This window comes from Rhinolophus sinicus, chromosome 3, assembly GCF_057876585.1.
Source record: "Rhinolophus sinicus isolate RSI-liver-muscle chromosome 3, RSI-T2T, whole genome shotgun sequence".
Taxonomy (NCBI): domain Eukaryota; kingdom Metazoa; phylum Chordata; class Mammalia; order Chiroptera; family Rhinolophidae; genus Rhinolophus; species Rhinolophus sinicus.
The window spans coordinates 144,968,029-144,986,133 of NC_142503.1; the positions used below are offsets into that span (position 1 = coordinate 144,968,029).

Sequence of the window (18,105 nt, forward strand, 5' to 3'; positions counted from 1 at the left end):
TGAAGTTTGGGAAATAGTGGTTGATAACTATTGTTTTCCAAAGTGTTTTCTGCATAATACTAATCTTGACTTTTAAGACAAAGAATATTTAGGCAAATATATCCTTAGAGCAGAAATAGTCCTTAAGGACATCGTATTTCAATTTTTCTCAGTCTTTGTTGACCAGGCATCCTTTTGATCTCAATATGTGAAGTCAGAATTACTATGTGACAATATTTTATATTTCTTCTGTTTTCTTTATAGCCTAATAGATGCAGTAACCAATATTATTGTATAGGAACAGGATTTTTTTCTTTCAAATAATCTAAACCATTTAGTTTTACTTATGAATAAAAGTTTTACCAGTCCTGCCCAGCTTGCCTAGGTGCTTTGCTAGGAATAATGCAGAGTTACTTACCAGGAGAAGCAAATCTGTATTATTCATTCAATTATTCAGCAGATATTTACTGAGCACTTGTTATGGGCTGGGTTACTATGGTTCTAAACCATTTAGCTGGGCTAAACCATTGATCAGACAAAAATCTTTGCTTCATGGAGCTTATATTTTATTAACAGGGAGGTGGGGTAGGTGAGACAGACAATAAACTTAAAATGTATGTCTGTTGTTGATTAGTACTATGGAGATGGGTGTGTCAAGTGTGTGTGTTGGAGTAGGTATTAAAATTTTAATCCAGGAAGGCTTCATGGAGAAGTTACTGCTGAGCATATCTTGAGATGAGGGAAATGACTGTTGGCAGTTATCTGAGGGAAGAGGGTTTTAGACCCAGGGAGACAGTAAGAGCAGAGGCACCTAGGCTGGAGTATACGTGGATAAACCAGAAATTTCAAGGAAGCCAGTGGCTGGAGTGGAGTGCGGTGGAGTAAGGGGGCGAGTACATAGTGATGAGTACATTGAGATAACAGGATCTTGGGGAGAGGCCAGGAGGCAGGCCCATTGTAAGAACATTAGCTTTTCTGTGAGCAAAAGGGGAAGTGGATAGCATGCTTTAATATAGAGTTGATATAATTCACAGTTTATGATGTAAGAGGCAACACAGCATAGCAGCTAGGAGCGTGTCCATGAGCCAGACTGCCTGAGTGAATTCTGGCTTCACTTGGTTGCTATAACTTTGGACAGGTTACTTAATCTCTTTGTGCCTCAGTTTCCCTATCAAAGGGGATAACAACGCTTACTTTATAGCATTGTGAGGATTCAGTGAGGTTCAATGAGAATAAAGCATTTAGCATAGTACCTGGCACATAGTAAATGCTGTGTTTGTTAAATAAACATTTGGCTATTTGGGTAATTAAAAATTATCTGCATAGGTATAAGAGAATGGAAATATAAATAATGTTATCCAGGTGATCTCCCAATTGTTCATACTTGTCTGAGATAGGTGATCAGATGACTTCCTCTGTTTTCAGTTTTGGCCCCTGTTTTTGTAAAAGGTCAGAATTGAGTCTACTTCTTTTAGTTTCTAATAAATACTAAAATATATTCCAAATTTATACAGTGGTGAAATTGTTAAACATTTTAGGGTATTTAATATCTTACCATACAGTCTGACCTTAGAAAGGAATCTGTCTTAAAAGTTTGCTATGGTGTGATACAGACTGTAGAACAAAACTCAGTGTCTTCTATGAGTATATTAGGACCTCTCACCTACTTTCGCCTCAATACAAATGTTAATACATTTCAGAGTCACTGCTAGTTGGATTGAAACAAACCTCCCAGATGACTCTAAAGACACATGGAAGAAGAGGGGGAATGTGGATTATGTGGTACTTCTTGACTGGTTTAGTTCTACAAAAGATTTACAACTTGGAACAACTCTACGGAGTCTGAAAGATGCACTTTTCAAGGTTAGCAAGTTTCCTTGTTAGCTTACTGAAATTGTAAGCCTTCTCTGGTTGTAGAAAGGTATATTGACTAGCTTATCTTAAGGACAAGAAGATCCGTTATGCTTTGGTTGTAGATTTTTTTTAAATTTCAATTTAAAAGACTAGCTTTGAATTACGAAATAACAGTAACTTTTCTATAGGATATAAGAATTTTCAGAAATATAAATTGTCTGAAAAAAGTGTTATTTTTGTTTTAAGAATTAGATTATGAAACGAAAAGGCAAAGGAAGAAGTCACTAAGGAAAAAACAATCGATAGATTTGACTTCATAAAACAAAAACTTAGGTGTGGAGTTTAGAAAGATTAGAAGGCAGAAAACAAACGGAAAGACTTTGCAACAAATATGGCAGTGATTTAGAATACCTAAAATCTGAAGAGCTTTTACAAATAAGTAAGAAAATTACTTAAGATAAAATGGGGAAATAAGATAGACATAAACAGAAGAGGTAATGCAAGTGACAGAAACATAAAAAATGGTCAACTTTACTAGTAATCAGAGAAATGCCTATTGAAACAGTGAGTGCCATTTTTACTGATCAAATTAGCAAAGTTAAAAAATAATAGTTTAATTTGTTAAACGATTAAATAGTGCTGGCACTGACTGCTGGTTAGGAGGGTGAATTGATGAAACATTGCCCTCCAGGAGAGCAATTTTAAAACAATTAATGCTTTAAAATAAGGAATCGATGCCCAAATATAGGTCGATATGTGAAACTGCCAATATTCAACTCATTTTGACCTACAAAAGTGGCAATTTCATACAGTTCAAACTAAGATATATGAAAGTTTAGTGTGTGATAAAGATGACATAACAAATCAGTGAGGAAAAAGTGGATTGAAATGAATGGTTTGGGCACAGCTGGATAGCCAGTAAGTAAAAGAAAGGGGACCCCTGCCCTATTTCTTAGACCACACTAGGTTGCAAGTGGGTCAAAGATAAAAAGATGTCTATTGAAACAATAAACTAGGAAAAAAATACTGGTAGATACATTTATTATCTTGATCCTAAATCAGGACACCGGTAAGGAATATCAGTGTATTTGTGTTAAAAACATCATAAAAAAAAATCATAAATAAAGTAAAACTCAATCAGGACAGATGTTTGTAATATATATGACAAAGATATATTTTCTTAAATATTCAGAGTACACTCACTGTTTACTAAGAAAATAGCAAACTCTATAGATTCGTTAAATCACAGAATATAAATGGCTAATAAACATTAAAAGATGTTCAACTTCACTAATAAATGTTAAATAAAACAAGATAACATTTTATGTCCACCAGTTTGGTAAGAATTACAAAGATTTATAATAGGCATGCTTATACGCTGTTGGTTAAGTGTATAAATTGCTATTATCTTTTTGAAGGGCAATTTGGCAGCATCTACCAGATTTTGAAACCAAGTTTTACTCCTAGGAAATTATCTTATGGAAATAACAAATATATTTTTTAAAGATCATTTCAAAGGTTAGCAATATATATTTAGAGCCTTAAAATGTTCATGTGTCTTGCAGCAACTCCACTTCTGGGGATTCTCTCTAATGGAGTTAATTGGGTGTGTTCATGTACAAGGAAGGGTCTTCAGTGTTTATCTCAGCACTGTTTGTAATTTTGTATTTAAATGGAGAAAAATAACAAGTGTTCAAATGATTGGTGTGTGTGTGTGTGTGTGTGTGTGTGTGTGTGTGTGTATGAAATAGAATATTATGTGGTCATTACAAATGATACATAGCTCTTTATTAATAAAAGATGTTCATATAATAGAAAAGCAGCATCATAAAAGTTTCATTGTTTTGTAAAAATGAAGTTTAAAAAGTATTTCTATGTAGAAAATGAAGAATAAACTCTGAAGTGTTAAAGTGTTATCTCTGAGTTGTGGGATTATGGATGATTTTTATTATATATTACCTTATTTTTTTTCTCTTCTAAGATCATGGATTACTTGTATGGTTTTAAAAACCTGATCTAGCCATTTGTTTCATTTAATGTTGGATTTTTAATTTCGCTGTCATTTTTTTTTAATTATTTAGAAAACGAATTGTCAAGAGAGCGATTTTAAAATTCAGGTTTGTTGTATTTGTAGCTGTCAAGAGACTGCCGCCATATTAAAAACACTCTTTCCTTATTTTATAGTGGGAAAGTAAAACTGTCCTGCGCAATGAGCCTTTGGTTTTAGAAGGAGGCTATGAAAACTGGCTCCTTTGTTTTCCCCAGTACACAACAAATGCTAAAGTCACTCCACCCTCACGAGGCAAGAATGAAGAGGTGTTTATCTCATGTATGTATGTGAAAATTTTTGTTTACAATTACTTCAGTAAAACTTTAAAATAAATTATTTATGTTTTTAAGGTAATGTTCTTGGTTGTATGTGCATTTGTCCTGTTAGATAGCAGTTTGTTTCCAGGCATAAAATATACAAGATGTCTACAGCCTGGAAGTTAATGTTCAATTCTGTCAGACTGTTGTTGCTGCCTCATTTAGTTTACATTAACTATTACATATAACATGCCTGAGGTATATCAGTACTGTTTATGGGGTTTGCTGTTCTCTCAATTTATCATTATTCTTTTGGGAATTTTAGTGGATTTTACTTATCCCTCACTGGAAGAATCAGTTCCTTCTAAACCTACTGCACAGATGCCACCTCTTCCTATAGAAGTAGATGAAAATATAGAATTGATAAATGATCAAGATGAGAGAATGGGACCACTGAATATATCAATTCCAGTTGAACCAATAGCTACTTCTAGTAGATCGGATGTTTCACCCCTAATTCAGCCAGTGCCTATTGTAAAGAATTTTCCACAGGTATGTTCTTGATTTTCTTTTAACTTTGTCTCTTTTTTAAAAAATATTACATTATATATCTAATATAGAAATGAAGTTTTATATATAACCTGTAATATTTTAAAAAGAAAAATATCAGTGAGAAGAATCTATATATTTTGGTATCTTTTTTACTATAAAAAATTTTCATTATAATTTCAGTTCTGTTGCCACAGCAACATTAAAACAGACAATTTGAAGGATTTTTAACCCAACTAGCATTCCATTTACTACAGGCAGTATCAATAAAAGATTGCATTACAACAGTGAACTTGAACACTTTCAAGTTGGTTTTTCTTTGTTTTTCATTATTTAACCCATAGTATTTTCCCAAATAGTTTGTCTTAGAGATGATAGATATATGATGTCAGTATTTTGGTTTTGAAACAGCACTTTAGTTTCATTTCCTTAGAATTTGACACATAAATAACAGGCATGTTTTAATAATAATTATTGAAAAGATTTTAAATTACCAAGATGTTACAATTTTTAAAAATTGCAATTTTTTCTTCTTCATTAGATTTTTATGTAAGGGAAGTTTGACTAATTCTTCCCTGTACATTTTCCAGTGAGATTTGTTAGCATTCATTTTTAATTTTTTTTTTCCCTCAGATATATTTAAAAGAGTATTTCACATTTGAAGTGGATGACGTTTGATTTGTGGGGCAGGCTAAGAATAGAAAATTTAGTCTTTTTTGTTATAAAATGAGTTGGTTCATTCATGTTTTTAAAGTCTTCTGCTTTCAATATTTCAGATTAAATTTTAAGAACTAAGTAGTATGTGATTAAACAGCTTTTCTTAAAATGTAAATTTAAGAATTATTTTAAAAAGCTATGTTATTGTACTTTCTTTCAATGTAAATCAGTATGTTATTTGAACCCTAATACCTTTGTGACTTTGAAATATGAGAAATTTGTCAAAGATATTTTGAGGATTTTCTATATGAAATACAACATGAAGATTTACAAGTATAATTAAGCCATGGATTCTGTCTGATGTTTATGAGGAGAGACTTGTACAAAATCAGCCATAGCATAAGGCAGAATATCATAATTGCTCTGATAATCACTGGAAAACAGAGCAAGAAGAGAAATTCTGACTGAGGGTGTCAGGGAGTTCTTTATGGAGTTTTTATCTGGGCTTTGAGAGTATAGTAGGATTTGAGGATGGAAACGACAGTAGAAATTTGTGTGACTAAAAGGACCCGAGAGTAGTTCTGGCATGCTTGGATACAGCTCTCTGTTAGAGAAAGTCAACTGATAGTAGATAAGATTGGAAAGATGGACAAGACAGACTTGGATCAAATTGGAATTTTATCCTATAGGCCCAAGGAAACCACTAAAGAATTTTAAACCTGAAAATAAAATGATCATAGCTGTATGCTTTTAAGATGAAGGAAAAATGGATTGGGTTACCAAAATGGGGATGTAAACATTTATTTTGGTTCCTATCCAACCTTTTATAGTTAACCTCATCTGTATAGTGGTTCTTCCTACTTTATTCTCAAATGTAGAAAACAAGAGGGGCGGGGAGATCCTTTTTTTTTTTAAGTGAAGGGGCTAAAACAAGTGAAGAACCAAGGAGTGATTTCTCCTTCACTTTCTTCCTATAATATTATTTTCTAGTAGGAAAATATGAAATTCATTTTATAAGAACACTATGCATGTTGTTAATGGCAGATATTCTTATAAGTTCTCATTTTTGTTTCACTAAACTGTATTCTCAAGAAATTATGTTAGGGTCATTTCTAACAATTTTGTAGGGTTATTATGCTGTTAAAGTATAACTTTTGACTCGTTAAATCAGGAATTTAGATAGTTTACAACTCAACTTGTAATTAGCATCCTATCTCTTATTAAAGTTGTTATGGAATATTTTATTCATTCCCTCCGCAACATGTTTACTTACTACATGTCAGGCACAGTCTATACCCTCCTGGAACTTACTCCAGGAGGGAAGAAAGATTTTAAACAGATAATTAAAGTTGTTTAATCAGAATCCCAATAAGTACCATTAGGAAAAGTATACTATTAGGAGAGTATATATCAGGGGACTTGGCTAGTTTTAGGGATCAGCAAAGTTTTTTCTACGGGAGAGATATTCACACTGAGATCTAATGTTGTGGTGGGCATCATCTAGATGAACAGCATGAGTTGATAAGGAGCATGAAATCTTTGGGGAAATTTTAAAAACTAAAAGTATGGCTGGTCTCTAAAATGGTGTGAGGTAAGATTGAAGAAATAGGCAGAGGTAAGACCACACGGCACAGTAACGATTTTAGATGTAATCTGAGTGGCTATTTTAAAATAGGGTTTTAAGTAGGTGAGGAACATGGTCAGATTTGTGTTTTAAAATGATTACTCTGGCTACAATGTGGAGAAATAGATTAGAAGGAAGGCAAGAGAAGAGATGGGGTGACTCGTTGGAAGCTATGTAGAGAATGTGGGCATGGACTTGGTGCTGATGGAGATGCAAGGACAGATACAGGAGGAAAATCATCAGACTGCAGAAGGGCAGGGAGAGAACATGGGAAACTCAGTTTTCTGGTTTGAGCAACTATTTGGATAGTGGTTACACCCATGAGATAAGGGATGGGGGAAATCATGAATTTAATTTTGGCCATATTAGGTTTGTTGTATATGTGAAACACTCACATGGAGTAGGCAATTGAATATGTGGAAATGGCACTTAAGTCTAGGTATTCCCAGGGCTAGGTTTTATGCTTCAGAATGAACTCTTCCATACACAGAACACACCAGATTATATTGACAGTGTGGAATCAAGAAGAAGTGCCAGTGCCTTATGAGAAATTTTGACATTGAGTAATTTACAAATAGATATTATGGCAGCTGTTGTCTCCACAAAGCGGTGGTTCTTTTATCACAACTTGCTTTCAAGAACTGAGGTTATGTTCCTGGATTTTGACAAAAGTATGTTTTGTTCTGTTTTTGTTGATACAGATTGATCGTACTAAAAAACCAGCAGTCAGATTGCCTGAAGATCATAGAATAGCATCTGAAAGTACAGATCATGAGCAACAGTCTCCTGAGAATGGAAAAGTTGTTCCTGATCGTTCCACAAAGCCAGTATTTCCCCCTCCAACTGCCATGTTAACAGATGAAGAAAAAGCTCGTATTCATGCAGAAACTGCTCTTCTAATGGAGAAAAACAAACAAGAAAAAGAACTTCGAGAAAGACAGCAAGAGGAACAGAAAGAGAAACTGAGGAGGGAAGAACAAGAACAAAAAGGCAGAAAGAAACAAGAAGCTGAAGAAAATGAAATCCCAGAGAAGCAACAAAAGGCAGAAGAAATGGAGAAGAGAGAAAGTGAACAGGCCAAGAAAGAAGATAAAGAAACCCCAGCAAAGAGGGGCAGAGAAATAACGGGAGTAAAAAGACAAAGTAAAAGTGATCATGAAACGACCGATGCCAAGAAGTCTGTGGAAGACAGAGGGGAAAGGTGTTCAACCCCTGAGGTGCAGAAAAGGTCAGCAGGAGATAGGCCGCATGCCTCTGTGGCAGGAGACTCAAGTTCAGGCAAGGTAAGCAGAAGCAAACAGTACAGATTGCCAACTAAGTGAAATAGAATATACAGAAAAAGATGACCCAGTAGCATTGCATAAACAGGGCAGACATTTTAATGCGTTTTTTTTTATGTTTGATATATGATCATCAAAAGACTAGAGTAAAATACACTATTCCTTTCAGTATGGAGGAATTAGGTGCCAAATGTATATATGATAAAGTTTGTATCTGCTTAGAATATGTCCCAAATCAGTGACATCTAGATGGCCTAACATTTGTCTTTGTGTATAATGTTGTTGTGTTTTTTTTGGTCAGGTCTGTCATTTTGTTTGTTGCTTCATGTAATCAATAATTTTGGCAATAAGCCCATTAATGTTGCCTTTCTCTGCCCTGGGCTATCCCCCAAAATTGATTCCCATAACTTTTGGGGACCTTTTTTGTCATTCTGTTGTAACCAAATAATGCCATGCATGCGTTTCCTTTTTTTCTCTATTATGCAATTAACAATGCCTTTCCCTTTTGAACAATAAATAAGTTTTTAAAACAGCAGAAACAGTTAGAGCCCTTCTTACGTACATGTAAATGAAAATACATTTTTGGTAGTGTGAAAATGACTTTTGATGGAAGGGGAAACACCGTAATTGCAGATTGTCAATTTTTATACTTCTCAAGTATCAGTTCAGGCATATACCAAAATTAACAATTCATATTAATGCCTCACTTATCAGGGAACACTTATCTGGTAACCTTCACCATCAAAAATATAGCTGCCATACAAAAACCTTTCTAAACACCCAAAGTTAGGGAAATGAAGCCTATGTACTAAAACTTAATCATAGGAGAATCAAAACTTGATATACTGAAAGGCAGGTACCATATTTCCCTGAAAATAAGACCTAGCCGGACCATCAGCTCTAATGTGTCTTTTGGAGCAAAAATTAATATAAGACCCAGTCTTATATTATACTATATTACATTATATAAGACCCGGTATTATTTTACTATAAGAAGTTGTAGTAAAATAAAACCGGATCTTATTACTAATTTTTGCTCCAAAAGATGCATTAGAGCTGATTGTCTGTCTAGGTCTTATTTTCAGGGAAACACGGTATTCATAAGCATTCATATTTCTGGGGTCATTTAGTATAGGTGCCAAATATCCCTACAGTTCTAAACAACCCCAAGTTTGGGATAATCGTATCATTTTTGATGTTTCACTTTATAACACATTGAAAAAAACTTAAGATTGCATTCATTGTATGATCCTTTTAAAAGTGGGCAAAATTGTCACCCCAATAAATTAAAAAGGAAAAAAGTGGGCAAAATACGTAAATTTATTCTGGAATAAATTACATTAAAATTATTACAAATTTTTAAAACTTTTTGCTTTACTATAGTTACTTTTTAAATAAACCAAAAAATTAAAGTGAATTTTTTAAAGAAACTGATAGATTCCAAGGATATAAAAACAGAACTTTGTACTTTTGAATATTGCTCTGTATAAAATTCTATAATCTCTTCATTCTCTTTAATACATTAATTTTTTTGGAGCATGACCACTTATCAAGGTAACCAAAATCATGTGAGATTTAAATTAAAGGATAGTGTTCAAGAGACCATGGTGAGAACACACTGACGCAAGCATCTTGTACTTGGCCATGTATTATCAATCAGCGCTTCACAACCCACTGTGGTTTCCATCTAGTTTTACCCCTAGTCTAGTGAGTCGTCATAGTTTCTTAGTTCTTTATCTTTAGTATTAGGAAATCCCACACGGACTCTACTGCTTTTCGTTTAAAAGTATATATTTCTCCAGTAAAATTGCATATACTTTTTAGAGGCTTCATTTTTTTTCTCCTTTTACATTTTCAGTCTGATGGATTTGTTTGCATTAGCTAGTGATAGGTAGGTTTATATTGGGGGGAAATTAAAGTTTTCTTTCACGTCTCAAATTTTAATAATTTTACACCTGTTAAGATTAAAGGACAACCAGACAGTGGAATTCTAAAGACTGGAACTTTTAGAGAGAATCCTGAAGACACGGAAAGAAATAAAGTAAGTAGTAGTTAGTTCACTGGGTGGGGGACAAGCATGGATTATGACCTTGGGGCTGTCATCACCAGGTGACCACTCTCCATACTTAAGGCCTGCTCTCTGAGGGAATCCTTGCTCTCTTTAGTAGCCGTCTCCTGTTTGTTTTCACCTGATTATCTGCTGTTCTTCTTCCTATTTAAAGCACAACAGTGTATTCTATTCATTTTATGAAATTAAAAAATACTGAGGCCTTACAAATGATCCAGCAATTCTACTTCTGGATATATACCCAAAAGAATTGAAAGCAAGGCCGCAGAGAGAGATTTATACATCCATTTTCACAGCACTATTATTCACAATAGTTAAAAGATGGAAGCAACCCAAGTGTACATCAGCAGGTGAATGTATAATCAAATGTGGTGTGTACAAACAATGGAATATGATTTTCCCTAAGAAGGAAGAAAATTCTGATACATGCTGCAACATGGTTAAATCTTGAGGACATTATGTTAAGTGAAAATAAGCCAGTCTCTAAGGGACAAATCCTGTATGATTTCATACATGGGGTACCTAGAGTAATCAAATTCATGGAGACAAGTGCTAGAGTGGTGATTTCCAGACGTCCAGGGATGGGGGCAGTGGGGAGTTGTTTAATTGGGTATAGAGTTTCAGAATTGCAAGACGAAGAGTTCTGGAGATTGGTTGCACAACAATGTGAATATACTTATGCCACTTACCTGTACACTTAAAAATCGTTAAGATGCTAAATTTTATCTTATGTGTATTTCACCACAATTTTAAAAATATTTAGGCCTTTTATAAGACATCTTTGCCTTTGTTTTAAGAGATTTATTTAAGTATAATATGCATACCATAAAATTCACCCATTTAGTGTATAGGTCAGTGATTTCAGTTCAAAGTTGTGCAGTTATTCACTCAATCCAATTTTAGAACATTTCTATCACACCAAATAGATCTCTGTGCCCAATTGTAGTCACTACCTGCTCCTACCCTCAAGTCCTAGGCAACTCTGTACTCTGTCTCCATAGATTTGCTTCCTCTGGACATTTCATATAAATGAAATTCTGTAAATTATAGGTAGGTAGGTAGGCAGGTAGATAGGTAGGTAGGTAGGTAGGTAGATAGATATAGATATAGATGTAGATATATATGGATATATATATAATCTTTTGCATATGATTCTTTCACCTAGCCTAATTTTTTGAGATTCATCTATGTTGGAGCATGTATCAGTAGTTTATTCCTTTGTATTGCTAAGTAGTATTTCCTTGTATGGATATACATTTTACTCATTCACCAGTTGATGGACATTTGGATTGCTTCTACTTTGGGGCTATTATGAATAGTACTGTGAAGATTTGTGTACAGGTTTTTGTGTACAAATATGTTTTCTTTTGGGTTGATAACTAGAAGTGGAATTGTCTGTTTTTTTAAAGAAATTTTTAAAGACCACTATATTATAGGTCTGTGCACACATTCTTCTTCTTGCTATGGTAATATTTGGACTTTGAGAAAATATTTATAGTTCTTCATCTTTGAACTCGCTTTAAAAATATTAAGGGTGGCCAACACAAGGCTTTTGGTTCTTTGGTACTAGTAGCTTACGTTTATATATGACAAAATATAACTGAAAAATCAGTTTGTTGTCTTGTTTTGTTTTTTTAATAAACTAGGCTCGAGAGCCTTTGACAAGAGCACGAAGTGAAGAAATGGGGAGGATCGTACCAGGACTGCCTTTAGGCTGGGCCAAGGTAAAGCTCAGAACTGACACAGAAACAACATGGTCACTGTGTTCTTTTTAAAAAAAGCTTTTTTTAACTAATTTATTCTACGTCTTTTCTAATGCAAAATCAATTCTTCATTATAGAGGACATAGCTCATTTATCTAGTTGGATTTCTGTGTATCCAATCTGGGATGCTGGCTATAATATGTGAGCATTCCTGGCATTTGTCATTTAGAAACAGTGTATCACTTTAAAACCTAAAGTTCTTTGGAAGTTTAATTATAGAAGTGGTTATCACTATTTCATTCAAATTATTTTAATCAAATTATTTTAATTCAAATTATTAAGTAAATTTAGCAATGGAATAATTTTGATTTTGTTGTTGTTCTTGTAATGGTCATTTTTTGACTTTCTTTTTTCTTTTCCATCTAAGTTTCTTGACCCAATCACTGGAACTTTTCGTTACTATCATTCACCCACCAATACTGTTCATATGTATCCACCGGAAATGGCTCCTTCATCTGCACCGCCTTCCACCCCTCCAACTCATAAAGCCAAGCCACAGATTCCTGCTGAGCGGGATAGGGAACCATCCAAACTGAAGCGCTCCTACTCCTCCCCAGATATAACCCAGGCCATTCAAGAGGAAGAGAAGAGAAAGACAACAGTAACTCCATCAGTTAATCGGGAAAACAAGTAAGTTTATCCTACCTAACTCCTAGAACTAGAACCTGCAATATTTGAGAAGTACTCTGAACATATAAGCTTATTTATATCAGGGAGTCAAAAATTTCTGCGGATGGCTGTACCAGCCATTATTATTTACCATAGAGGGAAAAGGATGAATGGATTAAAATGTCCTTGGTTTTTCTACCAAGTGCTAACTTAAATAATAGGTCAGAGAGGACTACGTAAGTATTAATGTGGATATAAAGATACACACATTATTATACTTTAAGGCAGCATGCCATAGACTACTTAGAAGTTTCATAAACCCCCTAAATCTCACTTTGAGGACCATAATTTATAGGATTGCTGAGTTTGTCTTGTTGCAGCTCTCAAATTCTAAACTTTTTTAAAGTCAGCCAGTAATGTGGGAGCAAACTTATATAGTATTAAAATAATAAGCACTGTAGTGTGTATCAGCTCTTAATCCTTGTTCTGTCACCTTTTCCTTCATTGTATTTCTGCTATGATGTTCACAACCAGTAATCAATAGGTTCGTGTAATTTTCAAGTCTTCTTACCATTTCCAATCTTTGCTTTTTGGGGTAAGGGACTAGATGAAAGTATAAGTAAATGGCTTTGTTTTCCTGTTTATAATATACACTCTCTTAAATGCTAAGGAATTCCTACTAGACTATCTCTTTGGTGCCTTTGGTAATATTTCCCAAAAATGTAGTTGATATATTTTCCTTCTGAGAACTTACCCTGCCAGGTGGTGACTTACTTGGAGATTTTTTTTTAATCTAAATCTAGTTACAGATTTTAGGGCTCACTATTAAAACTGGTCAGATCTAATTTCTTCTTGAATCATCCCGCTTAATAAACTTTGTTAATTTGACAGTTTTAAAGACTATCACATATGCAGTTCACACACACACACACACACACACACACACAGTGCCAAAAAAATGTATGCACATTTTAAGAAAGGAAAAAACTATTAAAATTGTAATACTCAATATATACCAACAACAAAAGATGAATACAAATCACGTTTGACTTCTGCAATTATAAGAGGTGCTCAAAGTGGTTACCATCAGCGTCCAGACACTTCTGATTACGGTGAACTACTGCTTGGGCAACATTGACCAAAGAGTCTACTTGTATACATTTTTGGGGGGCACCCCTGGTATAGTGAACAGAGCAGAATACATGTGTGCAAACACCCGAGCATATGGAAAGAAAAGCGACTGAAATATAGTTCAGTCTGTTCTCAATATTCCATTCAGGGGTAGAAATGTTAGTGATTAGGATCAGTAATAGAAGAAAGTTAAGATTTTTCTTAGTGCTATAGCAGGTCTAGGAGTTCCACATATAAATCAAATATAGTGAATAACGAAAGTCTTGGAGGTATTCTCTAGTCCAGTGCTATGCTATAGACATGTTGATGGAAGCATTCTAAATCTGTGACGATAGAAATATTCTGTATCTGTGCTGTCCGGTATGGTAGTGACTATTTTGGATTGTGGCTAGTGTAACTGAGGAGCTGAATTTTTCATTTTATTTGAATTGAAATAGCCACCTGTGGCTACCATGTTTGTCAGCACAGTTCTAGACTTTAGGTAATAGTACCCAAATAACCGTTGCCTCCTTTGATCTACTCCACAGTAATAAATAAACATGTAAAATATAAATATAATTAAACTTTTTTGGCATTCTGTTGAGTTCAACATTTGGTAATGCTAAACTTCCCAGGAGCATTTAAAGGAGTTTGAAAGAGCCTTCTCTACCAGAAGACTCTAATGTGCTCACAAGAAGCCAGGGACTATCTCAGGGTGTTTGTAAGAACCATGGACTCACATAAGAGGTTAAAGGTACTTCTTGTTTCACGGGAAGGTCACAGAATATAACCAGGTATATAGATACTAAATGTCCTGTAAGACCCAATACCTCATGAGTTAACTTATTAACCCTTCACAAGATTACTGTGTACTGTGGTACACACTGGAGTTTGCTGCCATTTGTTATTTGAACCTTATTTTCAGATGCTGTGCATTTTAAGACATCTTGTACGGTATTTCTTTCTCAGGCCAACATGCTACCCTAAAGCTGAGATCACACGGCTTTCTGCTTCTCAAATTCGGAACCTCAATCCTGTGTTTGGGGGATCTGGACCAGCTCTCACTGGACTTCGTAATTTAGGAAATACTTGTTACATGAACTCAATACTGCAGTGCCTATGTAATGCTCCACATTTGGCTGATTATTTCAATCGAAACTGTTATCAGGATGATATTAACAGGTAAAGAGATTTCTTACTTTTTGCAATGTAATATTAAAGGGGTGATCTAACCGCACTTCCTTACCGCCCAGCTCCTTCCAGAGAAGTCAGATTAGGAAAAGGGAGCATGGCTCCTCTGGCCGGTAAAGGAGAGACAGGAAAGGAGCAGTACAAGTAGGCGAGAACCTCACTCATCAGCAGGGGCCTATGAACGAGGAGGAAGAGGCAGACAGGGCTGGCTGCCAAGTCAGGCAAGTTGGAGGGTGTAATGAAAGTAAGATTCACACGAGTATTTGGTAACAAACCTCTGAATAAGTGTGTTAGTGCAGGGGTATATTATGTTAATAGTTCAATGCTGACATCAGAGATCCACTGTACCTTGACTTTTTACAATTCCCTTTATTGCTTTTTTGTAACTTTACTTGCCAAGGTCAAATTTGCTGGGGCATAAAGGTGAAGTGGCGGAAGAATTTGGCATAATCATGAAAGCCCTGTGGACAGGGCAGTACAGGTACATCAGTCCGAAAGACTTTAAAATCACCATCGGGAAGATCAATGACCAGTTTGCAGGTTACAGCCAGCAAGATTCACAAGAACTGCTTCTGTTCCTAATGGATGGGCTCCATGAAGATCTAAATAAAGTAAGATATTTGATTTTTCTAAGGTACAAAGGCTCTTTAGGGCTACTCAGCACTGTAATCATTTTTATAGTAATCTGCACTTACAGTTGGTGATTGTGCAGTGCTAATTTATTCAAATCTGGTGATTCTATAGGTGTGGAACTATAAAACAAATATCAGCTAGGTCTAATATTTGAAAAGTATATACCATTTGTATTTATTCACTAAAATGTTAACAGGATATATTGTGAAAAATTTGTAAATGTTAAAATAGTTGTTAGAGATACTGTGTTTGAGACCCACATTTGTGTGAAAGTAAAATTATAAACATGATTTTATAAAAGATTAGCTATGGACAGCCTGAACACCTTTATTATTATATTTATATGTCATATATTATTATACATTATACATATTTACTATAGAATGCATATATTTTTATACTGTATCCTCATTCTTATACTTTTATCTGAAATAAGAATTCCTCCATGTAACTACAAATGACTCATGTGAAAAGCTACTGAGGCACGTATCTCTACATAAATGACCAGTCTATTTATATACTATGGCTTCTTTTTAGCACCAAGCTATCCTCTTTCAGGTACCTTTGGGATCACCCACTGAATGAATATATACACACACACACACACACACACGTATACACACACATACATATACATACGTGACTATCTTCACATATGTGTATGTGTGTATGTATGTATATATATATGTTGTATATATGTGTGAGTATATATATGTAGTGTGTGTAGCCATTCATAAGACTAGGACAACAAAATGACATCTGTCTAGTTGTAACCCTAACTTCCAGCTTTATGTAACATGTCTTCTTTTTTCAGAACCAGACTTTTCAGCTTATTAAGCAATTCCAACAAATCACATTCTATTGGTAAAGTGGGTTCTTGGTTTCTTGGGAGAGTCTTTTGACTAGAATGTTTTTGTAGTACTTAATGAGATTAGAACTCCTTTATGAAAAGAGTCAGAAGTATTTCTAAATTTGCAAAGTGTTTGTATTTAATATATTCTTTGAATTTTATATTTAAACGTTGAACTTTAAAATATCAATAGAGTTTAAATAATCTTATTTCCAGGCTGATAATCGGAAGAGACATAAAGAAGAAAATAATGATCACCTTGATGACTTTAAAGCGGCAGAACATGCTTGGCAGAAACACAAGCAGCTCAATGAATCTATCATTGTTGCACTTTTTCAGGGTCAATTTAAATCCACAGTACAGTGCCTCACATGTCACAAAAAGTCTAGGACATTTGAGGCCTTCATGTATTTGTCTCTACCACTAGCATCCACAAGTAAATGTACATTACAGGTAAGTTTGAGAGAGAATGATTTTTTGAATAAAAATGCTGTTTATATGCATATAGAAATGTACTTTATCCAGCAATTTATTTCTGTTCTTTACCCCACAGACATTTTATAGGTAAAACACACACATAAGTTGTTTTAATTAGGCCTGTGTAGGTTAGAAAAAAATTAAAAATTTTCCCCCAAAATAATTTTTTTTAAAGATACTTTCCTATTAAATATTCTTTCAGAGTTGACAGATAATAGATTTTTTTAAATTTATATTTTGAAGTTTTAAAAGTTAATTTGTATGTTGACTTTAATTTAGGTCTGCTTTTTATAAGAATTTGCTCTACATGGGGATATAAAAGAAATCTCCTGTTTTCCACCCAACAGCAATGTGATGGAGGTAGCTTATTGATCTCTGTAGTGTTAGTTAGCTTCCTTGAGAATATCATTTCTTCCAGTGAGACTTCTCTGAGCAACCTGGTAGCGGGCCCTGTGTGCTTTCAGGAGAAGCAATACTTCTCACCACAGGTAGCACGCGGCCACACTGTTGTCATTGTAGCTCTCTGGTCTGCATTCCTCACTGGATCATAAACTTTGCAAGGGCAGGAACTGTTTTGTTCTCGTTTCCTGTTGTATCCTTCATGCCAGGCAGAGTAAATTACTGAATAGATATGCTCAGTGACACTGTTGAAGAAATGATTTAATGAGTATGGACAACTTCTTTTTGCCCTCCAGGATTGTCTTAGGTTATTTTCCAAAGAAGAAAAACTCACAGATAACAACAGGTTTTACTGTAGTCACTGCAGAACTCGAAGGGATTCTCTAAAAAAGATAGAAATCTGGAAGTTGCCACCTGTTCTTTTAGTGCATCTGAAACGGTAAAGTGGAGAAAATTTTCTACCTGTATAGGGCAATTTAGATGAAAGAATTCTAAGTCACTTTGTTGTACTGCCTGCTAATGATGCATAATCAAGGAAGGTTATCCAATTAGGGTATCTCTAAGGCAATAAAGCAGAAATGATGAGACTCTTGTAAACATCAAGTGAAAATCTAGAACTCTAACACAGATTATTAGCAGATAAATTTATTATTCAAACAGAGTAAATATGAAAAAGATTTACTCCTGCTGAACATGAAATACATAATTTTTTAAAGTGTTATTTTAACGGTGATACTGTTCAGTGCAGACATAGT

General features: G+C 34.5%; 1 protein-coding gene across 3 annotated transcripts in view; it reads left to right on the forward strand.

Moving 5' to 3' along the window:
- Window positions 1–18,105, forward strand: part of USP8 (ubiquitin specific peptidase 8) — a 51,813-nt gene that overhangs the window by 29,499 nt on the left and 4,209 nt on the right. For all 3 annotated transcript variants that reach the window (XM_019730659.3, XM_019730657.3, XM_019730658.3), the window contains 11 exons: window positions 1,680–1,842; window positions 4,018–4,162; window positions 4,466–4,692; window positions 7,672–8,253; window positions 10,214–10,291; window positions 11,965–12,042; window positions 12,449–12,711; window positions 14,770–14,982; window positions 15,392–15,602; window positions 16,691–16,927; window positions 17,647–17,789. In XM_019730659.3, the coding sequence (XP_019586218.1) occupies window positions 1,680–1,842; window positions 4,018–4,162; window positions 4,466–4,692; window positions 7,672–8,253; window positions 10,214–10,291; window positions 11,965–12,042; window positions 12,449–12,711; window positions 14,770–14,982; window positions 15,392–15,602; window positions 16,691–16,927; window positions 17,647–17,789 (2,340 nt within the window). The remainder of the gene's footprint in view (window positions 1–1,679; window positions 1,843–4,017; window positions 4,163–4,465; window positions 4,693–7,671; window positions 8,254–10,213; window positions 10,292–11,964; window positions 12,043–12,448; window positions 12,712–14,769; window positions 14,983–15,391; window positions 15,603–16,690; window positions 16,928–17,646; window positions 17,790–18,105) is intronic.